General features: G+C 35.4%; 1 protein-coding gene across 2 annotated transcripts in view; it reads left to right on the top strand.

The window, feature by feature from the left end:
• ANKS1B (ankyrin repeat and sterile alpha motif domain containing 1B) overlaps positions 1–19,054 on the top strand; it is a 370,859-nt gene that overhangs the window by 324,024 nt on the left and 27,781 nt on the right. Inside the window, exons 18-20 of one of the 2 annotated variants that reach the window (XM_063308683.1) lie at positions 5,914–6,021; positions 8,110–8,289; positions 16,933–17,004. In XM_063308683.1, the coding sequence (XP_063164753.1) occupies positions 5,914–6,021; positions 8,110–8,289; positions 16,933–17,004 (360 nt within the window). The remainder of the gene's footprint in view (positions 1–5,913; positions 6,022–8,109; positions 8,290–16,932; positions 17,005–19,054) is intronic. The other variant, XM_063308684.1, reaches the window with a different exon arrangement.

The raw sequence follows: 19,054 nt of genomic DNA on the forward strand, positions 1-19,054 counted from the left end.
ACTGAAATCTCTCTGGAGAAAGGAGAGATCTTGAGATCACCCATATGTACTCTGGACAGCTGTTTTTTTTGTGAGTAGACATCAGAAACTGATGTTTTTGCAGTCACTTGCAGACAGCTGGGAGTCGTGGGATTCCACCGAGCTCATAGCCATCTTTGTAGCCTTTTTGTGGACTCAAGGTTCAACTGAACTTCACTTCTTAATCACTTTGGAGTTTACTTTTTTATCCTACTGCTTTTTAAAATTGAGAACCTTCAGAACCGCAAGTTTGATCGTATTTACTGGGGGAGTTTTTCTTCAATTCTTTAAGAAAGAAGTCTTAATTATGAGTTTAAGATTTTGCAAAAAATGTTCTTTTGGAATATACAGCAAAAGAGTGATCACAATGCTGATTTTAGAAAGTTTTAAACGGATTAAAGGTCCAGATGGACTTGAATTAGAACTTAGAAATTAACTATAAGATTCCTTCCCATGGGAAATGTTCTACGTTTACATCTGGAACTGATAAGATCATTTTGAAGGTTGGTCACTAGAGGGCACCAGAAGGAAATAAATACATCAGTGGATCTGTTAGGAGAGATTTATGACTACTGGGCTCAGAAAATACTTTTGAATGTATCTGCTATTATAGAAAAACTAGATGATATCATTCAAAAGGAACAAGTCCCATTGAATAAAACTGAAATTGATTTGAATATGGATATAAAAATCACAGCTTATAAGAAAGAGATGGAAAAAGATGAAATAGTGGATATACAAAAAGATGAAACATTGGATTTACAAATGAAACCAGTTGATGATTTAACAATTTAAAAAGATACCCAAATGCTAAACCAGAAGAGTGATGTGGATAACCTCTTTACATTGGATTTACAAAAAGGGCTTGTTGAAGTTGTCAATGATTGCGTGAGAAGAGACGGTGAGAATATGAACAATGATGTGGATAACCTTTTTATACTGCAATTACAAAAGGGACTTGTTAAAGATGCCAACGATCCTGAGAGAAGAGATGAAGAGAACAGAAGAAAGCGGATGTTAGAACATTGTTTGAGGGGACTAAAGATTGTTGGGAGAAAGAAGAAAGAATATAAAATTGGTTTATTTGATCAAGACTAAAATAAATGGGTTGCTATTTTTGGTAGTGTTTAATGGATTTTTGTTGACTAGGAATGGGTGACAATGTTTTAAAGGTTTTGTTCATTTGAAGAGAGGAGATGGGGGGATTTCTTTTCTTTCTAATTTATAGATATAAATGTAAAAGGAAGGATTCAAACAGGGTTTATTAGATATAGTTTGTAATAGGTTATTTCCGATAACCCTTAATGGACTTTTGATTATTAAGATGGAGTGATGATAAGATTGGTTTATAGAGAAGGGGGTGAGATATGGGATGAAGAGATAGTTGGTTTTATGCTAAGAGATGGTGAGGAACTGTTAATGTTGATTATATTTGGGGATGAAGGGGAAGGTTTCTTTTTTTCTTTTTTTTCTTCCTTTTCCACACTTTAAATTTTTTCTTTCTTTTTATATATTATTATATTCCCCACCCCTTATGTAGATTGTTTTAGTTTTACTTGTATAACATAATCTTTAATACAATTATTACATTAAAAAATGAGTAGTTCCCTGAATAGATAGAAATTTATGCCAACCTTGGAGCAAAGTTGGCTAAGCAATTAAAGTTCTCATTTTACTTTCTGAAAGTAGTTATATGCTACGGTTTCACTGTAATATAACTCTAATCATGACTTCTATAACCTGTACCTTCTAAAATGTCATAAGCTTTCTTTGGTGGGAAAAAAATTCTAGGATGAAATTCAGAGGTTACTCTGGAAAAGCATCAACAAACAAATAGTGAGTTGAACATTGACAATTCGTTACTTTGTAGCACTTGATTTTTATATATAGGATGTTAACCTTGGTTTTATTTATACCCTGTGCATTACATCCTCTAATGTAGTTTGCAGTATCCTGTCATGATTTAAGTCTAAAAAAATACAGGTAGCCAACATCGCACATGCCACTTTTTTTGGATTTATATTCTTTCACTATTCTTTCACTATTCCCCCACCCCACCCCTTTATGGTCCAAGGTTGGCATAACTATTCAGGGAGCTACTCATTTTTTTTAATGTAATAATTGTGTTGGTGGGGAAGGTGATGACTGGGGAAGGCAATGGCAAACCACCCTGATATAGTCTGCCAAGAAAACGTCGCAAAAGCAGCATCCCTCAAAGGGTCAGACGTGACTCAGTGCTTGCCCAGGGGACCTTTCACCTTTCACAGATTGAAAGTAGATGAGCATGGTTTCAAAACTGGAGAAAGAAACATCAATAACCTGTGCCATGCAGATGACACTACTCTGATAGCTGAAAATGCAAAGTATCTGCAAGCCATAGTACTAAAAGTCACAGCACATGAAAATATGGGATTAAAACTAAATATAAAGAAGAACAAACTAATGACAGCAGGAAGAACAAGCAGCCTTAGAATTGACAATGAAGATATCGAAGTGGTGGATAGCTTCTGCCTTTTAGGATCAACAATCAACAGTAAAGGAACAAGCAGTCAAGAAATATGCCACAGACAAGTACTCAGTAGAGCAGCCATGAAGGCCTTGGAGAAGATACTTAAATGCTGTGATGTTTCTACGCCTGCAAAGATCAGAATTGTGCAAGCCATGGTATTCCTGGTACTCTATGGAAGCAAAAGTTGGACTTTAACGAAGCAGGATAGGAAGAACATTGACACCTTTGAACTTTGGTGTTGGAGAAGACTCCTCAGAATACCATGGACAGCCAAGAAAACAAACCGATGGATCATTGAACACATCAACTGAGAGTTGTCACTTGAGGCACAAATGACCAGGCTCAAATTATCCTACTTAGGATATATTATGCGAAGACCCAGCTCTCTGGAAAAGGCTCTAATGTTGGAAAAGGTGAAAGGAAAATGAAGAAGAGGATGACCAGCAGCAAGGTGGATGGACTCAGTTACTGTGGCAATGAGTGCATTGTCGGGAGACTTGAAAGAACAGGATAGGGATAGATCGTTGTGGAGAAGATCTATCTATGTGGTTGCTAGGATTTGAAAACAACATAATCACTCAATCTTTCACTAACATTTAACTTTCTTTTTAATGGGAACCTTTCCTGATGGAAGGATAAGTGGATTGAAAAGTATTCTTTCACTTTTAGTTCAGCATGTTTTTGGTTTATTAGCATTACAAACATTTTTAGTAGCTTACATGCATAAGATATCTCAAACCTGCTTTTGTGGTAGATTACATCGACATTTTTTTTTTAAATACATAGTTTGAATATACCACTTCTCATAGTTATATCTTCTAGCTACACTTAATATCCTTCATATCCTCTTAGAGTTGAAGATCTATAATTTTTATCTCCGCTTCTGCTAGCATTCCGTGGTGTACCTGTGGTAGAATATGACTGACCTAAGTTTCTTTGTCCTATTGGAACTAAATTACTTCCTTAATTTTGCCTACATTTATATTCATATAGTCTTCTTTTTCTTCATTGTCTAATGATACCATAAACAATAGATGTTTGCCTTTTTATATTCCTGGAGATTTTCTGTTCAGTCTTGTCAAAAATTATTGCTGTTCTTTGCCTCCTATTATTTCTGCAGCTGTAGAAAAGCTTTTTCTTTTCCTTAGAAGTGTGATATTTCCAGCTTTGTCATGAAATTTCTGCTGAGATTTGCAACTGTACAGACAGCCGGTTTTTCTTTTGGAGGGAATTCTTGTTTCAGCCTGAGCTCAAGAGCAGTCACTGAACAGCAGATGCAATGGGCTTCTTTCCGTCATCCAGATAGCTGGTGATCTGGAAATGCACAATGAAGGCTATTCAAGATGAAACAGCTACTGGGGAATCAACTTAGTTTAATTTAAAAGCCAAACCCTAATGACATATGACAGCCGTTTCATGCTAGTTCAGTCTTCTCTCTTTGGGACAGTTCATATTATTACTATCACAGCAGTTTTTGGAATTAATTAAATGGTACGGTTTTGTTTTTATGAGATTTTTTCTATGAGATTTTTTCACATATCTTTAAAACTTAGAAAAAATGCTTGGTTAAGTAAATGGTTTATGCATTTCACAATGTAAAGATATTGTGAAATAATTGTATGGTTGGGTCATTATGTGTCAAAATTTAATTTAGAAAAACTCAGCCTAAATTTTTCCTACATACTTCAGTTATATCAGAAGCCTTGATCCACATATGTAAAGGCACAGTAAAGATAGTCCTCATGTAATGAGGGTAATTGGGACCGGAATTTCTGTCAGTAAGTGATGTGGTCGTAAAGTGCGACATCATGCAACCACGCCGCTTAGCAATGACACTTCTGGCGGTCCCCAGTTACCATTGTTAAGTGAGGACCTCACGTGATTGTGACTTCCAACTTCCTGCTGGCTTCCCCATTGACTTTGCTTGTAGGAAGCCAGCTGGGAAGGTTGTAAACTGCAGTCATGTGACTGTGGGACGCTGTGACAATCAGAAATCCAGGCTGGTTGCTGAGTGCCTGGATTGCGATCACATGACTGCAGGGACGCTACAACTGCTGGAACTTGGAGGACCAGTTGTAAGTACCACTCGTTCAGTGCCGTTGCAAGTTCAAATGGTTACTGAACAAGTGGTCGTTAAACAAGGACCACTTGTATAGTAGTGTCTCTGTTTCAGGAAGGAACTGCATATGATCAGCTTCTCTCATATGATCTTGGACTTTTGCCATTAATCAGAATGAAAGGGAACTTAACATATTCTACAAAAATAATTACTTCTGATTCCTTTTTCTTTGTAGAGGACAACTGTTGTTATCCGAAACTGAGCAAACGGTTTAAGTGCGAAGTGACATGTCTCTGTTACCTTTAAGTAATAATTTGCCATTATAACTAATCATAACCTAATAATGCTTTCAGATAAAAAATGGACAATATATATCTCCAATATTATATTCTTTATATGATAAAACCTATCATCTCTGTTTCCACAACATGCTTAACTGGTCCATGGGGAGGGAATGAGTGTTTCAGTGTAACTTCAAAACTCAGTTATTAGATCCCATATGGCTGAGAGGGTGTTAGATTTCGCCCTAAATAGACTTGATTTAACTCCACAGATGGGCAGCATACTTACCAGAGAGTTAATTGTCTCTTCCAATGTTCATGACCAAGAAGAAGGCCTAGAGAAGTCCCACAAAAACTGACTTTTTTGCACATGCTGTCTTGTAAATATTTTGGTCTTTGCATGCACATACATGCCATGGCCACGGTGCATTTTTATTTATTTTTTTCCCTCTGGAATAAGGAAAATGGCAGGAAATAGGAAGTTATAACTTCTCAGCCTCATTTGTAGTGTTTGAAAGCACTAAAAACATGGCCACTAGGTGACTGGTCACTAGGTGGCATCCAGGATTATGTGCTGCTAATCCATGAAGATGGTCAATTGACAGGGAGAAGGGATAGTTGGGCAAATAGGACCATTCAGTTTTTCCCACTATAGGTCTGTTGTTCACTTTCTTCAATGCACAGTCAACCTTAAAATGGTACTTGTTTTTATTGGTTTATTATTTTCCTTTCTGGAATTCATTTTGTAATCTTTAGTCTTCCCTCTTTTCTACTACTCTCCTACTACTACTTTGCCCGTCTGACACCGCACATTTTTCGACTTGCTTGCCATTGTCTCAATCTGTACCTCCCTATTTTAGAATTTTCCTGGGATTTTTTTCCCCACCATTTTTCCATAAGCAGATTCTCTTAAGTATAAAGATATGCTTTTCCATCTACTGTGTTTCTGCACTGAAATACTATGGATAATAATCTGATTATAGTTCTTTATGCACATTTCTATGACAGGTTCTTTATTGATTATTTTTGAAACATTTATTTTTCAGGTTTTAAAAATCAGTTTGCTTGGCCATAGAAAACGCATTCTGGTGTCATTGGGAGACAGGCTTCACGAAGATCCACCTCAGAAACCACCGCGTTCTATAACCCTCAGGGTAGGTTCTATCAAATGTGTTTTAGAGCCTTGCAATAATCTGAAGTACACATTTTAAGTCATAGTATCTTCCAACACAAAGAGAGATTAATTCTTACATTTGTTAATTTGTATAAGGGTGCTTGGGTTTATATTTAGTCAACAGAACTTGCCTTGTGAGATGAGGAAGAGAGAAAACGATGAAGAACAGGATTCTGGATTTAAAAAGCACATATTAATTTTACTGCATCATCATATTTAGCTAGTAGAATACTATATACTTTTTTCAAGTTTTACTATAATTATTTATTTAAAAGATTTAAATGGCCACCCATGATAAAACTCAGGGTGGCTCACAACAACAACAAAACCAAAACATAGAAACAACAAAACCTGGTGCCTCAGCAGTGCTTCTCTGACACAACCAAGAAAATCATACCCAGGCTCCAACCTCATCCTATTCCAATGCTTGGGAGAAGAGTCAGCTCTTTACAGCCTTCCAGAAGACTGAAAACATAATTTGTAGAAATGCAAAATTTATTTGTTTGATCAGGGAAAAGACAAGAAGTACATTTATTAATGACTGGAAACTCTTTATGGACTTTTTGCTGAAAATGGAAAAAAAATGAACTGGTGATTTATGAATTTTTCTTTCCAATATAACTTTATCCCCAAGCCATTTTTTCAAATTAAAATTTTATTACACAACTGCCTACTCCACTAGTATTGGCCCAACCTATTAGAACAACTAGAGAGGAGCTACTACAAATGCCATACTTTTGAGAAGCTTGGGGGCTGAAGCAAGAAGGCACTGCTTTTCTGTGGCAGTGCCAGTTCTGTAGAACAACCTGTCAGGAGAGGTTAGCCTCCTCCCTGTTGACATTTTGGAAATTTCTGAAAATGGGATGGTTTCAGTGGGCTTTTCCCTGAGCTTATATAGGATGCCATCCTTTATTTTTTATTAATTTGTTTTTAGGGTTATTTTTGACTGATTGTTTTTGTTGCTGCTGTTATGTTTTTGTATGGTTTTAAATGTGACTATGGATGTTTTAAATTGTTTCGATTTATATACCAAGTAAGCTGCTGAGAATAATATTAATTATGGCATGATAGAAATGGGTTTAATTAACAAATAAACGTTGGTTTATCATTCTTTTTGCTGGCACAGCCACGTAAACCTTTGGGAGATTGCTCAAATATAGGCCATTTCTAGTTGCCATCTCCTGCAACTGTAAAATACTGAAAGAGCAAGCATGTTAAAAAAAAACCCAGAAAAATATGATAGGTTCTATCCTAGCAAAAACTAGAGATTGCTGCAAACTGTGAGGTCTTCTGTCACTTCTGAGGAATTGGGTATATAGATACTCCTCTAGAGAGCAACACAGAGAAAAGAAAATTGAGAAGAGAAACTTGGGAAAGGTAAATGGGTTGTGCAACACATTGGAAGGGTTATTTAGGCATCTTCTCACCTTTGACCCATGTAGGGAACCAGTTTTAAATATCCTCAATAACATCTCCAGCCTTCACACATATTGAGATCTCACTACTTGCCTATAATGACAAACTGAATTGACTGGCAAACCACTTCCATCTTGAGCATTTTAAAATTGTTGAACTGTTCAACTGAAATTTTACTACCTGTTCGTAAGTGCCTTACTCCATGTCCTACACTCTGTGGCAGTGTTTGAATACTTCGAAAACTCTTCAGGTGCTTGAAGGGCAATTGTTGTTATCACTAATAGCTTTATGATTAGGGAAATTTCCACCTGCAAAAGTCTTTTCAGCAATATAAGTAATTCCTTTACATTGCTTTGCTGTGACTTCTCTTATATGTATAGCTATGATAATATTTAAAGAAAGGTCCTTAAATTCTGTAATAAGATGTTGAATTATCATTATCAGTTTAAAGTGTAAGAATATCCTGCAATTCTAAGCACTGCCCAGTTAAAGAACTATTGTGTGCCCAAATTTGATAGTGTGTGTTATCCGTGTTATTTTCATGGATTGAAAAGTGCAGGTGGTTTTTGCAGTTGCAGTTCTTGCACATTTAGCTAGAGTGTTGAGAACACTATTTATTTCATGCTTCCACTTTCTTTCTTATTTGATGCAGGAACCCAGTGGTAATCACACTCCTCCCCAGTTGTCTCCGTCACTCAGCCAAAGCACTTATACTACTGGTGGTTCCCTGGATATACCACACATTATCATGCAGGGAGATGCAAGGAGAAGAAGAAATGACAGCTATTTTGATGATATTCCCCGGTCAAAACTGGAAAGACAAATGGCACAGGTAAAGTTGGGAAAGCAGCTTGGTATTCCAGTTCATGTAGTACAGTATCTTTTAAACATTTGTTTCTTTAGCAGTATATTTCAGAAATTGGTGCCCAATTTTTCAGCTGAATTTGTTTCTTATTTTGTATCATTTTAATTCTTTTCAGTGCAAGTACATTTTTTTTTTCATCAGTGCTTTATAGAGTTCTGTAAACTTACAGTTATTTGTATGTGAACAGTCCTGGGAAATGGACAGGCCAACACAAATGTAGCCAGTTTCAAAAGTAAAATGTGCTGAACTGGATCCCGTCATCCTAAGGGAGCTGCTAAGCTCCTAAGTTTAGTTAAGAATATTGTCCTTCAGTAAATTTGTTCCTTATATTAAATATATCTTTTAAAAGACACCATTGTTAAGTCATTAGCTCTGAAAAATTATTCAGTACTGGTATATTTCCATTACTTCCACATATACTGTATCTTTCACTACCCCAGCTAATTTACAGCTCATTTGTAAAATGCACCTTAAACTGCTTTGCCAGTGGAAATGCTTTTTCGATAGAAATGTTTTTATAAAATTGGCATACAATACAATTGGCTTTAACTTCTGTTGATATGAGAGCAATTAAGAGAACATGTAGAAACTGTTATTTTTACAGTTAAATTGCAGAGTGTTAACTCTTCCCCAATGAATGTTTAGATAATTTGTGATGGGATTTGTTGAAGGCTTTCCAATATATGTATTTATTTATATGAAATCAGTTCATTTTCCAGTCTTCAACTAGACATTACTAGTCCACTAATGATCTTAAGGGACGCGGTGGCGCTGCGGGTTAAACCACTGAGCTGCTGAGCTTGCCGATCGGAAGGTCGGCGGTTCGAATCCGCATGACAGGGTGAGCTCCCGTTGCTAGTCCCAGCTCCTGCCAACCTAACAATTCGAAAACATGCAAATGTGAGTAGATTAACAGGTACTGCTTTGGCGGGCAGGTAACGGCGTTCCGTGTAGTCATGCCGGCCACATGACCACGGAAGTGTCTACGGACAAACGCCGGCTTTTCGGCTTTGAAACGGAGATGAGCACCGCCCCCTAGAGTCGGACACGATTAGACTTAATGTCAAGGGAAACATTTACCCTAATGATCTTAAAGCAAGCATATATATGATCAAAAAGATGTGCCACATTTCATTCTAAAGGGTCGTAGCAGTTTCTATCAGCAAAACTGCTCTGGGATTATGTATGTTATTCTCTGGTGGTACACAAAATGATACAAGTCCTATCATGAACCATTTTGTATCCATCAGAATCTATGAACAACTCAAAACAGATGTGAGGACAGTTGAGTTCACAAAATTTGATGGTCTGTGGGTTGAGTCATGGCAACTGGATTTCTTTCTTTTTGGTAGAAACATTTCGCTGCTTGGACACAAAATGTTTCTATCAAAAAGAAAGAAATCCAGTTGTCATGACTCAGCCCACAGACAATTCCACCTGGATGACTGAGAATCTTCATTGACAAAAATTGATGGTGACTTGACCTGTTTGTTCAGGTAAACTTTTCTGTGAACCTGACCTTGATTCTATTGCCTTTTATCTCTCAGTTTTCAAAAGAACAGCTTATTGATAAATAATTTTCTCCTGCTGAATTGAGGTTTTTGTCTTAACCTACTATCTGAAAGAATTGGAATAATCTTTCCTAGGATATAAGAGAGCTTTAAAAACTGCAGAGAAAGACTTCTGGTGGGGACATGACAGACTGAACAGCTGTGCCCGCAGGGTCAGTGGGCAGAACTGACAACACAGCAGTTTTTTCAGGCTCAGGCAGGTTTTTCCTGAAGGCCAGGAGTGTTTTTCTGGAAAAAGGAAAACACCTGGAATCACCCCATCTGTCCTTCGGATGGCTGCTTGCAGCCAGAAGATCGCGAACAGTGTTCGCACTCGACTGGTAAGAGCCGGGAGGCTGGGACGTCACCATTTCCAAGCTGCGCTGTAGCCTTAAAGGGACACTAAGACCAATTACCCATTTTCTAAATCACCCAATTTATATTTCTTTTAAGTATGCATATCCTAAGAGTGGCTTTCTACAGCAAGGAGAAGCGGGTTCTTTTGGTGCTTATTGTTATTTTTGGGATCAATTAAAAAAAATTTTTTTTTTAAAGTTCTGGACTTGTTTTCCATCCAAATATTAACGAGGATTGAGAATAAATAATTGTCTCCCTGTTACTATTTTTGTACTAAATTTGAAGATATTAGCATTTTCCTACACATTGAATCGGCTGTTTTGAACTTTCAGTTTTCTGCTTCTACTTTCTCTGAGGAACTGTTTGCATATCTCACTTTTGCTTGTGTAAACACACCCCAGAATCCTTTCGTATCTTCGACTTTCACTGGTTAAGCTCCTAGGGGGCACCATAATCTACTACTTGAGACAAGGAGAATTTTAAACAGATTTTCTCTAACTTTCATCGAGATTTCAAACAGATTCTTTCTGATTCCTACCAGGTTTTTATGCAAGGCATTCAGGACATTGTGGAAAACATGAGGTCTAAAATGTGTCATCTGGTTGGGGATGTTGTGGATGAAACTGAGGAATTTAATAGTGACAGAAGTGTCTCTTCTAAGAGTAAGATCAAGACTTCTGTTGAAATGCTGGATAAAGATCAGATAGTCGAGTTGAACAAATTAGAGAGATCGAGTTGCAAACCATAAGTGAAATAGATCTTCTGGTGGAATGCCATGGAAAATAAGGGGTTATTATGTATGGGAGGTCTCCTGAAGAGAAGTCGGAGTTTTTGAGGGGGGCAGTTGGGCTGTTCGATTTTTTTAAAGAAAAAAGCTCTGTGTGCATTGTGGGGATGTGTAAATGCTCTGGTTTATTTTGAAGTGGGATAAGGGTTTAAGAATATTTATCTGGATTGCTTTTAGGGTTTGGGTGTTTTCATTTATCTTTACTGATATGGATTAAGATTATTAAGGTATAATAAAAAAAATAAATGTCTGGTTTTGGGTTTAATATGATTAAGATTATTAAAATTGTTGTATTATCAAGTACAGTGGCAGACAATGTATATGTTTTTTAGTTTGATCTTTATTATAGTAGACAGGAATGTGTAGAATAGTAGTAGGAAGGAAATAATTAAATAAATGTTATCTTTGGGGGTGGAAGTTGATTAGGAGGTTTATAATTTTTTTTCTTTTAATATAAGGGGAGGGAGCAGCTGTATTTAGTGATTTTTATAATGTGCCAATGGAATGATTTATAGAAATAATGCGATTTTTGGCTTAATATAGAGTAAGGGATTGATTATGGAACATTGTTGTATATCCTTGCTGTTAAAAGTTGGAAATTTTTTTGTAATTTTGAAAAATTTTCACTTGTGTTTCTACACTTTTTAAAGTTTTTTTTTCTTTGTAGTTTTTTGTTTTTCTGTAGCTTTTATCTTTGCTTGAAACCTAATAAAATTCTTATTAAAAAAACTGCAGAGAAAGTACATTATGAAAGAGTTAACACTTACTGTAAAAGAACAAAGATTAGAGCGTTTGAATATCAGAACAGCCAATACCAAATCTGTGATCCTTTCATGTTGTAATTGAGTTTCTTCTTTCTAACCCTTAATATTCAATTTTTGTAATTAATCATCTCTGACATCTGAATTTCTTAACTATCTGAAGAGATAGTGCTTACAAAATGTATAAATTAAAGAGTTTTAGAAAAATTGTGTATTGGATATAAAAGGACAGAACTGTAAGCATAATTCTTTTTTTAAAAGGGCTTCCTAATATTTTGATTTGTTTCAATCAATAACTTAAGTTTGATATTTTTAAAGCTCTGGAAAAAGATTAGCAAACCTGAGTGTTCAAACCAGGTATTAGGAAAATCTGAGCAGATGTCTTAAACTTTATGGGCAGACCATGGTCATTAAAATTTATGTCATTCAAATCTCTCAATATGAAGAGTATTCAAGCTACTTGTATTTTTTTTATACAGGCTTTCCCAAAGCAAAATCAGGTGAAAATGTGTGTCAGTCATCTTCTTTTGAATTCCATTTAAGATAAAGAAAAAGATACTGAACCTGAGAAGACATATTGTATCAAAATTAGCAAATAGGAAGAAGTCAGCAAAATTTTCATTATATGGAGCAATGCTCAGTGTGTTAGAATACAAATGGTAAGGATAAATTCTGCTGTGAGGAATGAATCACTTCATTCCTTGGAGCAAACACACAGGAATTCCATGTTGATGAAGAAATGTAAGCAAGAGGTTAGGTTCAGGCAAATGCAGACATTCTTTTTGTTTGTTTTAATTACATAGGATCACTCCAGTGCCTTGGAATTCAAGATCAGCCACAGGTCTTTCAGAAGCTTAATGCCAACTTTTGGAAATATGGAGATGAGCTTTAAAAACCCTACAGGATACCTTTTCTTTTGAAATCAAAAGACTGATTAGTCAGATGTAATTTTAATTTTTTTTTAAAAAGATACTTTTTTGTCAGTGTATTAAGTACTGATGTTATGCTGTAATGAAATTCTCAAGAATGATGATGTTTTTAATCCCATTGTCTTTGCAAATTAGGAAATTATGGAGACTTCATAATTTAGAGGTGGTGTTATTATTGTCTTTGTTATAATTTAGAATGAAAAGGAAATCCATAAGCATTCACATGTCATTATAGCTACTATAATGGTAGTTTGTGTTAAGCATGAATAGGCAAAGTTTTTCTAATATGTTGAAAAACATTTAATACCCCCTTCATATTACTGACTTGCATCAGATGGATTTACTTTACTAAATCCAATGCTAACTGATTGGTAACTGGCTAACATGAGGAAGCTCTTGATTTCCGTATTGAATGCTGGTAACTTCTACTGTTAAAAATTATCCCACTTAGTTTTGATCCAAGTCTAGGATTGATTTTATGTATTTGTAGAATTTTATTTTCTTTAGCAAGTACTGGGGAGGAAACATAATGTAGATTATTAGGATTACAGAAAGATAGGATTAGGATTACAAAATAATGTATAAATATCATGTGGCTGCACAGAATTCAGAAACTCAGTCTTTTAAAGCCTGTTAGGTTATAATTATGTGCATATTAAATTATTGAACTAAAATAAAGACTTTTCTGACTTGCTGTTGACTCCTGGGGACTTCATGGCACTATAAGGAATGGGATTTTTTGGAATTTCCAGTCTAGCTACAGGTCTGGGATTTCCTCTGGTCTCACATCCAAATGCTATCTGGATCCACCATTGCTTGGAAGTTTAAGATCAGCAAAGGACAGCCAGGTGCTACTATCTACTGAGCTAATTGATTTAATATATCAGCTTTTTCATTTGTATTATTTGTAAGTAAAAGTTTAGCCTTGGATATCAGTCCTGAAGTTGGTTGAAATTTTATTCTGTTCAAGACAATATACAAAGTATAAACTGTGATTTGTGTAACTAAGCCTTTCTTGAGTTAAAGATTATATTCAAGTTATCCAAAAACTTGAATTTCTACTAGAAACCAAGTGCTCCTACTTTTAAGAACATGTTTGACAACATTTATTTATTTTCTATTCTATATTCTATTCTATTCATTTCCCAGGCCACTTTTGGGCTTTGTTATAAATATTTGGAAAGCAGAAAATTTTGGTTTTTTGCTTGCAGAAAAAATAGCTATACCTGATATATTCCCTTGACTATTTAATCTTCTGTTGATTATTTAGATATTAGATACCTCAGAGCTGTCCAGTTCAGTAATCATGATTTTTAAATTCTTTGCTGTTCTATTTGCCCTTCAGGATGTTCTTAGCCACTTTCTACAAACTCTTCTGGTTCTCTGTTTACAAAATACAACAACACACTAACAGATTTTGAAGAAAACTATTACATGCTTTGTCTTTTGCAGCTGAAACAATAGCTTTAGAGCTACTTCAGCTATGATGTGCACACTGCTATGTTTTTTCTTGTTTTACTTGTTCATGAAGCTGAGCAGGTTCCCTAAAGAAAGAAATTATGCTTAATCTAGGGCCTCATTTTCAGAGGAGATATCTAGGTCAAAACAGAGAGGCTATGCATAAGTATTTACAGAGTCTATTATCAAAATAACAGCTGTGAAATGCTCAAAATGGGTGAAGTATCCGCAACATGGTTGGGGGGCAGATTCTGACCTCCCCATGCTACAATATCAGTCGAATTTGTATATTCAAACTGTCCGAAACTATTCAAACTGAAGCAAGAGGATGAAAGCTATGCTTTACTCATTATTATTTGCACCCTTACATTCTCTCCAGTTTTTAACTGTGTTTATAAAACAGGCATTTAAAATGTTTTCACATATTTTACATATTTTTTTATTTTGAACCTGAGTTCCTTCTATGCTGTTGCCCTGAATATGCACAGAGAATATGATGCATTTTTGGCACTTGTATGCAAAGCTACCTCGGGTGCTGCTTCAGTATATTTTCCGTAGCAGTAGAAATTACAAGTGTTAAACCCATTTTCATCCATAGTTTAGTTTCTTTTATGCCAAATTCTCATATCCAGTAATTGAAATATTAACGAAACAGAGAACTAATTAAGGAGAAAAATAAACATTGGGCATTAGTGTTGTCAAAATAAATTATCTTCAGAATTCTGCTAGATCTTCTTTAGGGACATTTCAAATCTCTTTAAAATATTCTTTTTTTAGAATATTTTTCTTCTAAATATAAATATCAATATATATTCAGAAAAAGGATCTGATAATGCTAAAAGTAGTAAGCAATTGTCTGAAAGGCAATTGGATCTTATATTGGAAGTATACTCTGAGGTAGTGTTTTCAACCTTGGCAACTTTAAGACATGTGGACCTCAACTCCCAGAATTCCCCAGCCAGAATTCTGGGAGTTGAAGTCCACATGTCTTAAAGTTGCCAAGGTTGAGAAATACTGCTCTGAGCTGTGGAAGATACCTTTTTTTTGGTGCTGATCTAGCTACCATGTCTCCATGCTGCCTTTGTTGCATGATCTCCAAATCTGGCTATGAATATTAAAGTTGGGCTATTAGGATATTTGCACTGAAAATTCTGTGTTGTTTCAGACATTTAGAAACTATACGTAATTCTGCAAGCCCTCAGACCTTCTAAAGCAACACCCCTTATGCAGTATATTCTGCATGGATCATAAATGCAAATTTAGGCCATGCTCTCAGAGGCTTTACTCCTTGAGGAGAACTGCTGAATCTGGTATGTTTGTCTATTTTTGTCCTTAGGCTTTTTGCTGCCTTGTTTTTTTCATACCCAGAAGGCCTGTAGCCTGTTGTAATCTTTGCCCAAATTAAAATCCAGGTAATACTTGATATTCTTGATACTTCTTCAGTTTCCAAGACTTAATTGAAGAAGCAACCACTTCACAACATTACAAAGTTTCATATAATGTAATACTTAATTACCAATTATCTGATTTATGTAACTGGTAATTGGTTTGGACTGTTCGCTACCAAAGTACCTGTTCTGCTGAATAATAGTAACTGCTTGGTTGTGATACAAATTCTTAGTATTGAGTTGTAGGATTCTTTCTGGGCAGTTGCGAGAAAATCATTTTCCAACTCAGAATTTTAGTAATGATACAATTTATCAGTGAAAGGAGCTCATTTCAAAGAAGAAAATACAAGTGGGATTTTCTGACAGGAAGCTGTGTCTGTTTGAAATTCAGGCTTTATTTAGATACCAGTATTATGTTTGTGCTCTTTGTCTTAACTGCTGGCTGTGCTCTGTATACTGTGGTTAAGCTATTGATGTATTAATTGCTAGCTACTTCCAGAGATTGCAGTTTCATTTCTCATTTGTTTAAGGCCTTTCGTTGTTGCCTGCTCAGGAGACTGCGGGTAGCTACTATATCTGGTGCTTTAGTTGCTTGGCTACTATGAACTATTATCTTGGAGTCACTTGTGGTCTCCAAATAAGGAAAAATACATCAGGTGCTGCTGTCTGATGATACGAAATGGATTTTCTGTTCTTTTTGACACAGTTGCTGCACTGTGATCTTTCCTGACTAGCTGTAATTATACTTCCAACAAGTTTTAGCATTTGGACTGCTATTTTACTACTATGAATGCAGTTTTTACTGCTAAGTATGGCAGCAAATAAGGTGTAGTGATCTACTCCAAAGAGGTCTCCTCTCTTTTGGGGACTTCACCATTAAAATAACGGACGTTTTGCATCATACAGGCTTGTTGGACTGCAGTCAGTATTCCAAATGTTAATGCTTTTTGCTCAGCAGTGACATTTATTTGATTATGTATTTGATTATTTAAGGTCTCTCTCTCTCTCTCTCTCTCTCTCTCTCTCTCATATAAAATATATTGGAAAACTGCTCAGCTATGGAATAGAAATCAAGGGCTGGAATGTGTCAGGAAACCTGGACTTCTCTGCTGTGAAAACTTTAATCCATAATCAGGGAATAATTTAATTATTCTGGATTGTGCTGTATTTTTATCTTCTATAAGCCCCAAAATTGTTTTATCAGAAATTACATTAAAAATAGTATTGACAGCTCCTATAAATTAATAGTTCTTTTAAATTTTTGCAGTTATATTTTATGCTCTGTGCAATGCTTTAATTCTTCTTATGTTTAAGGGATGATGATGATGATGATGATTTTTATTTAAAAGATGAGATACAGTTTTCTATTTATATTAGCAGTCTTCTGTCTGTGAGATATGGACCAACCAGAATGCAGGATATCCTTACTCAGCAGTCCATCAGGTTCATAATGTAAGATATGTCAATAAATGGCTATGTTGTCACTGTATTGCTGTTCATTGTGCTGCTTTGGTGTTGGTATAGGTGCCTTGCTTTTTGGATTCCAGAAGGCAGTGTGTAGTATCGAGTAATTTCCAGGATTCTGTTCGTTATGTATTTGTTTTTCATAATGTGCAATTAGCATGGCTGGGAGGTGAGGGTATAACCAGATGCAATATAAAATGCTGCAGTGTGCAATGTCTGATTTTTTTTCAATTCCTTCATCTGTATTTCAGCTTTCATTCCAGATGGTTGTCTTTGTTCACCTTTAGAGACAATAGGTGTAAATTGCATACTTTCTGCAATTTGATACTATTTTGTGCCTTTGTGGTTCAGTTACCCAGAATGGTCCCTTTTCTAGTTTGTCAAGACTTTTTCTCCAAATGTCAAAAATAGTTACCTCAGTGTATTTCATAGATGGTGTTTTGTAGGACATATTTACTTTTAAATGGTGGGCATTCAGATTTAAAAAAGAAAATGTCTTGAAGCAATATCATACTCTCATGAGCCATACATTTAATGTCAGCCTTAAGATAGTCTCCATGAGCTGCAACTGGTCCCTGTTACCCATCTTATAACTTCCTGAAATATATGCAAAGTTGACACTAGATCTCCTGTTCACAGTCATAATACATACACTTTTTCCAATGGAAATAATTACATGAACATCTGTCAATTTCTACAGCCACAGTACATTTCTTCACATTTAACACTGTTGATTTTGATTGTTCTAAATATGATATAATTATTTTATTATAAAATGTTTATTAATATGAAGAATTAAAGATAATATCTTGTTTAGTAGTTGAAAGGGAAGGGGGAATGCTATCTGAATTGATTCCTACATTTGCTTCCTCCTACCAATAAAGAATTTATGTTGGAGAAGGTAAGACCCAGAAGTAAAGCAGATGTTACATTCAGTGTCTCATCTTTTACGGGGTCAAGATGTGAAGTAGGAAGCATCCATTTTTTCCTTCCTTTCCACTGAAAGAAAAGGAGGAATATCACTGGTTGAGCTATTCTGAGAGCACAGCACAGAAGTAAGAGATACTTGATCTAATGGATTCATGGCACCCCAACAAATCAGGGTTTCCAACACAATTCAGGTGGAACACCATAAATTGGCATCTATAGTGTGGATCTTTCCCTGGGCAGCCAAGGAACTTCTACAAACATAATTGTTATCCTGTCAGTAGTACCTCTTTCTCCTAGAACCTAATCTCTTTTCAAATACCTGTCAGCAATGGAAGAGTTTAGGATTGCTGCTAAATAAATATAGGTTTAAAATTAATTTGAATTATGATCATTTTGATATGAGAATAAAATGGTAATCTATTTTGAACATTAATTACATAAAGCAGATTGCTTATGATATATAAATTAAAGTTCAGTGGAAGAATTACTCCATTTTTAAATCAGACACTAAGACTAGTATTAGAGTGCAGATTTCTTCTTTATTTTTTATTTATGTCTAACTTTAGAGTCATTCTTGTTTTAGTTCCATCTCAATTCAATTCTATAATCCCAGCCAAAATTGTAATTTAATTTAAAAGGAGAATGAATATCACAAGAATGCTTGGACTATATACTGTATGTATGACATGAACTAGATTTCTTTTACTTTGCTATAGGTGTCACTTTCTAGTACTTGAAGTGGAAACAATATAAATATTTTTCTTGTAATTTCTGAATAATAAAGCTTCCCCCTTGTATTTGCTTGCAATTATTCATCTTATCTGGAATTAAAATCTTAAGTAGTGGCGACACTGCTGGCTATAAATGAACAAGGAAAAAATTAAGTGAAACAGAGTAATTATTGCAGAGGATTCTGGTCCATGTGCTTTGCTCTGTGACTGATTCAGTGGAAGACTGTAGGGAGAGGCCTTTCCATCTTTGCCTTTGGCTTTCTAAAATTATTTTTTGTGGATCAAAGCTTTAAAACAAGTATTATCTTGAATATAGCTTTGACAAGCTATTCCAGTAGAAGCAAAAACAAAACCTCTGAGTGTAATCATATTTCTTT

Source organism: Candoia aspera, chromosome 7 (assembly GCF_035149785.1).
Source record: "Candoia aspera isolate rCanAsp1 chromosome 7, rCanAsp1.hap2, whole genome shotgun sequence".
Lineage (NCBI taxonomy): Eukaryota > Metazoa > Chordata > Lepidosauria > Squamata > Boidae > Candoia > Candoia aspera.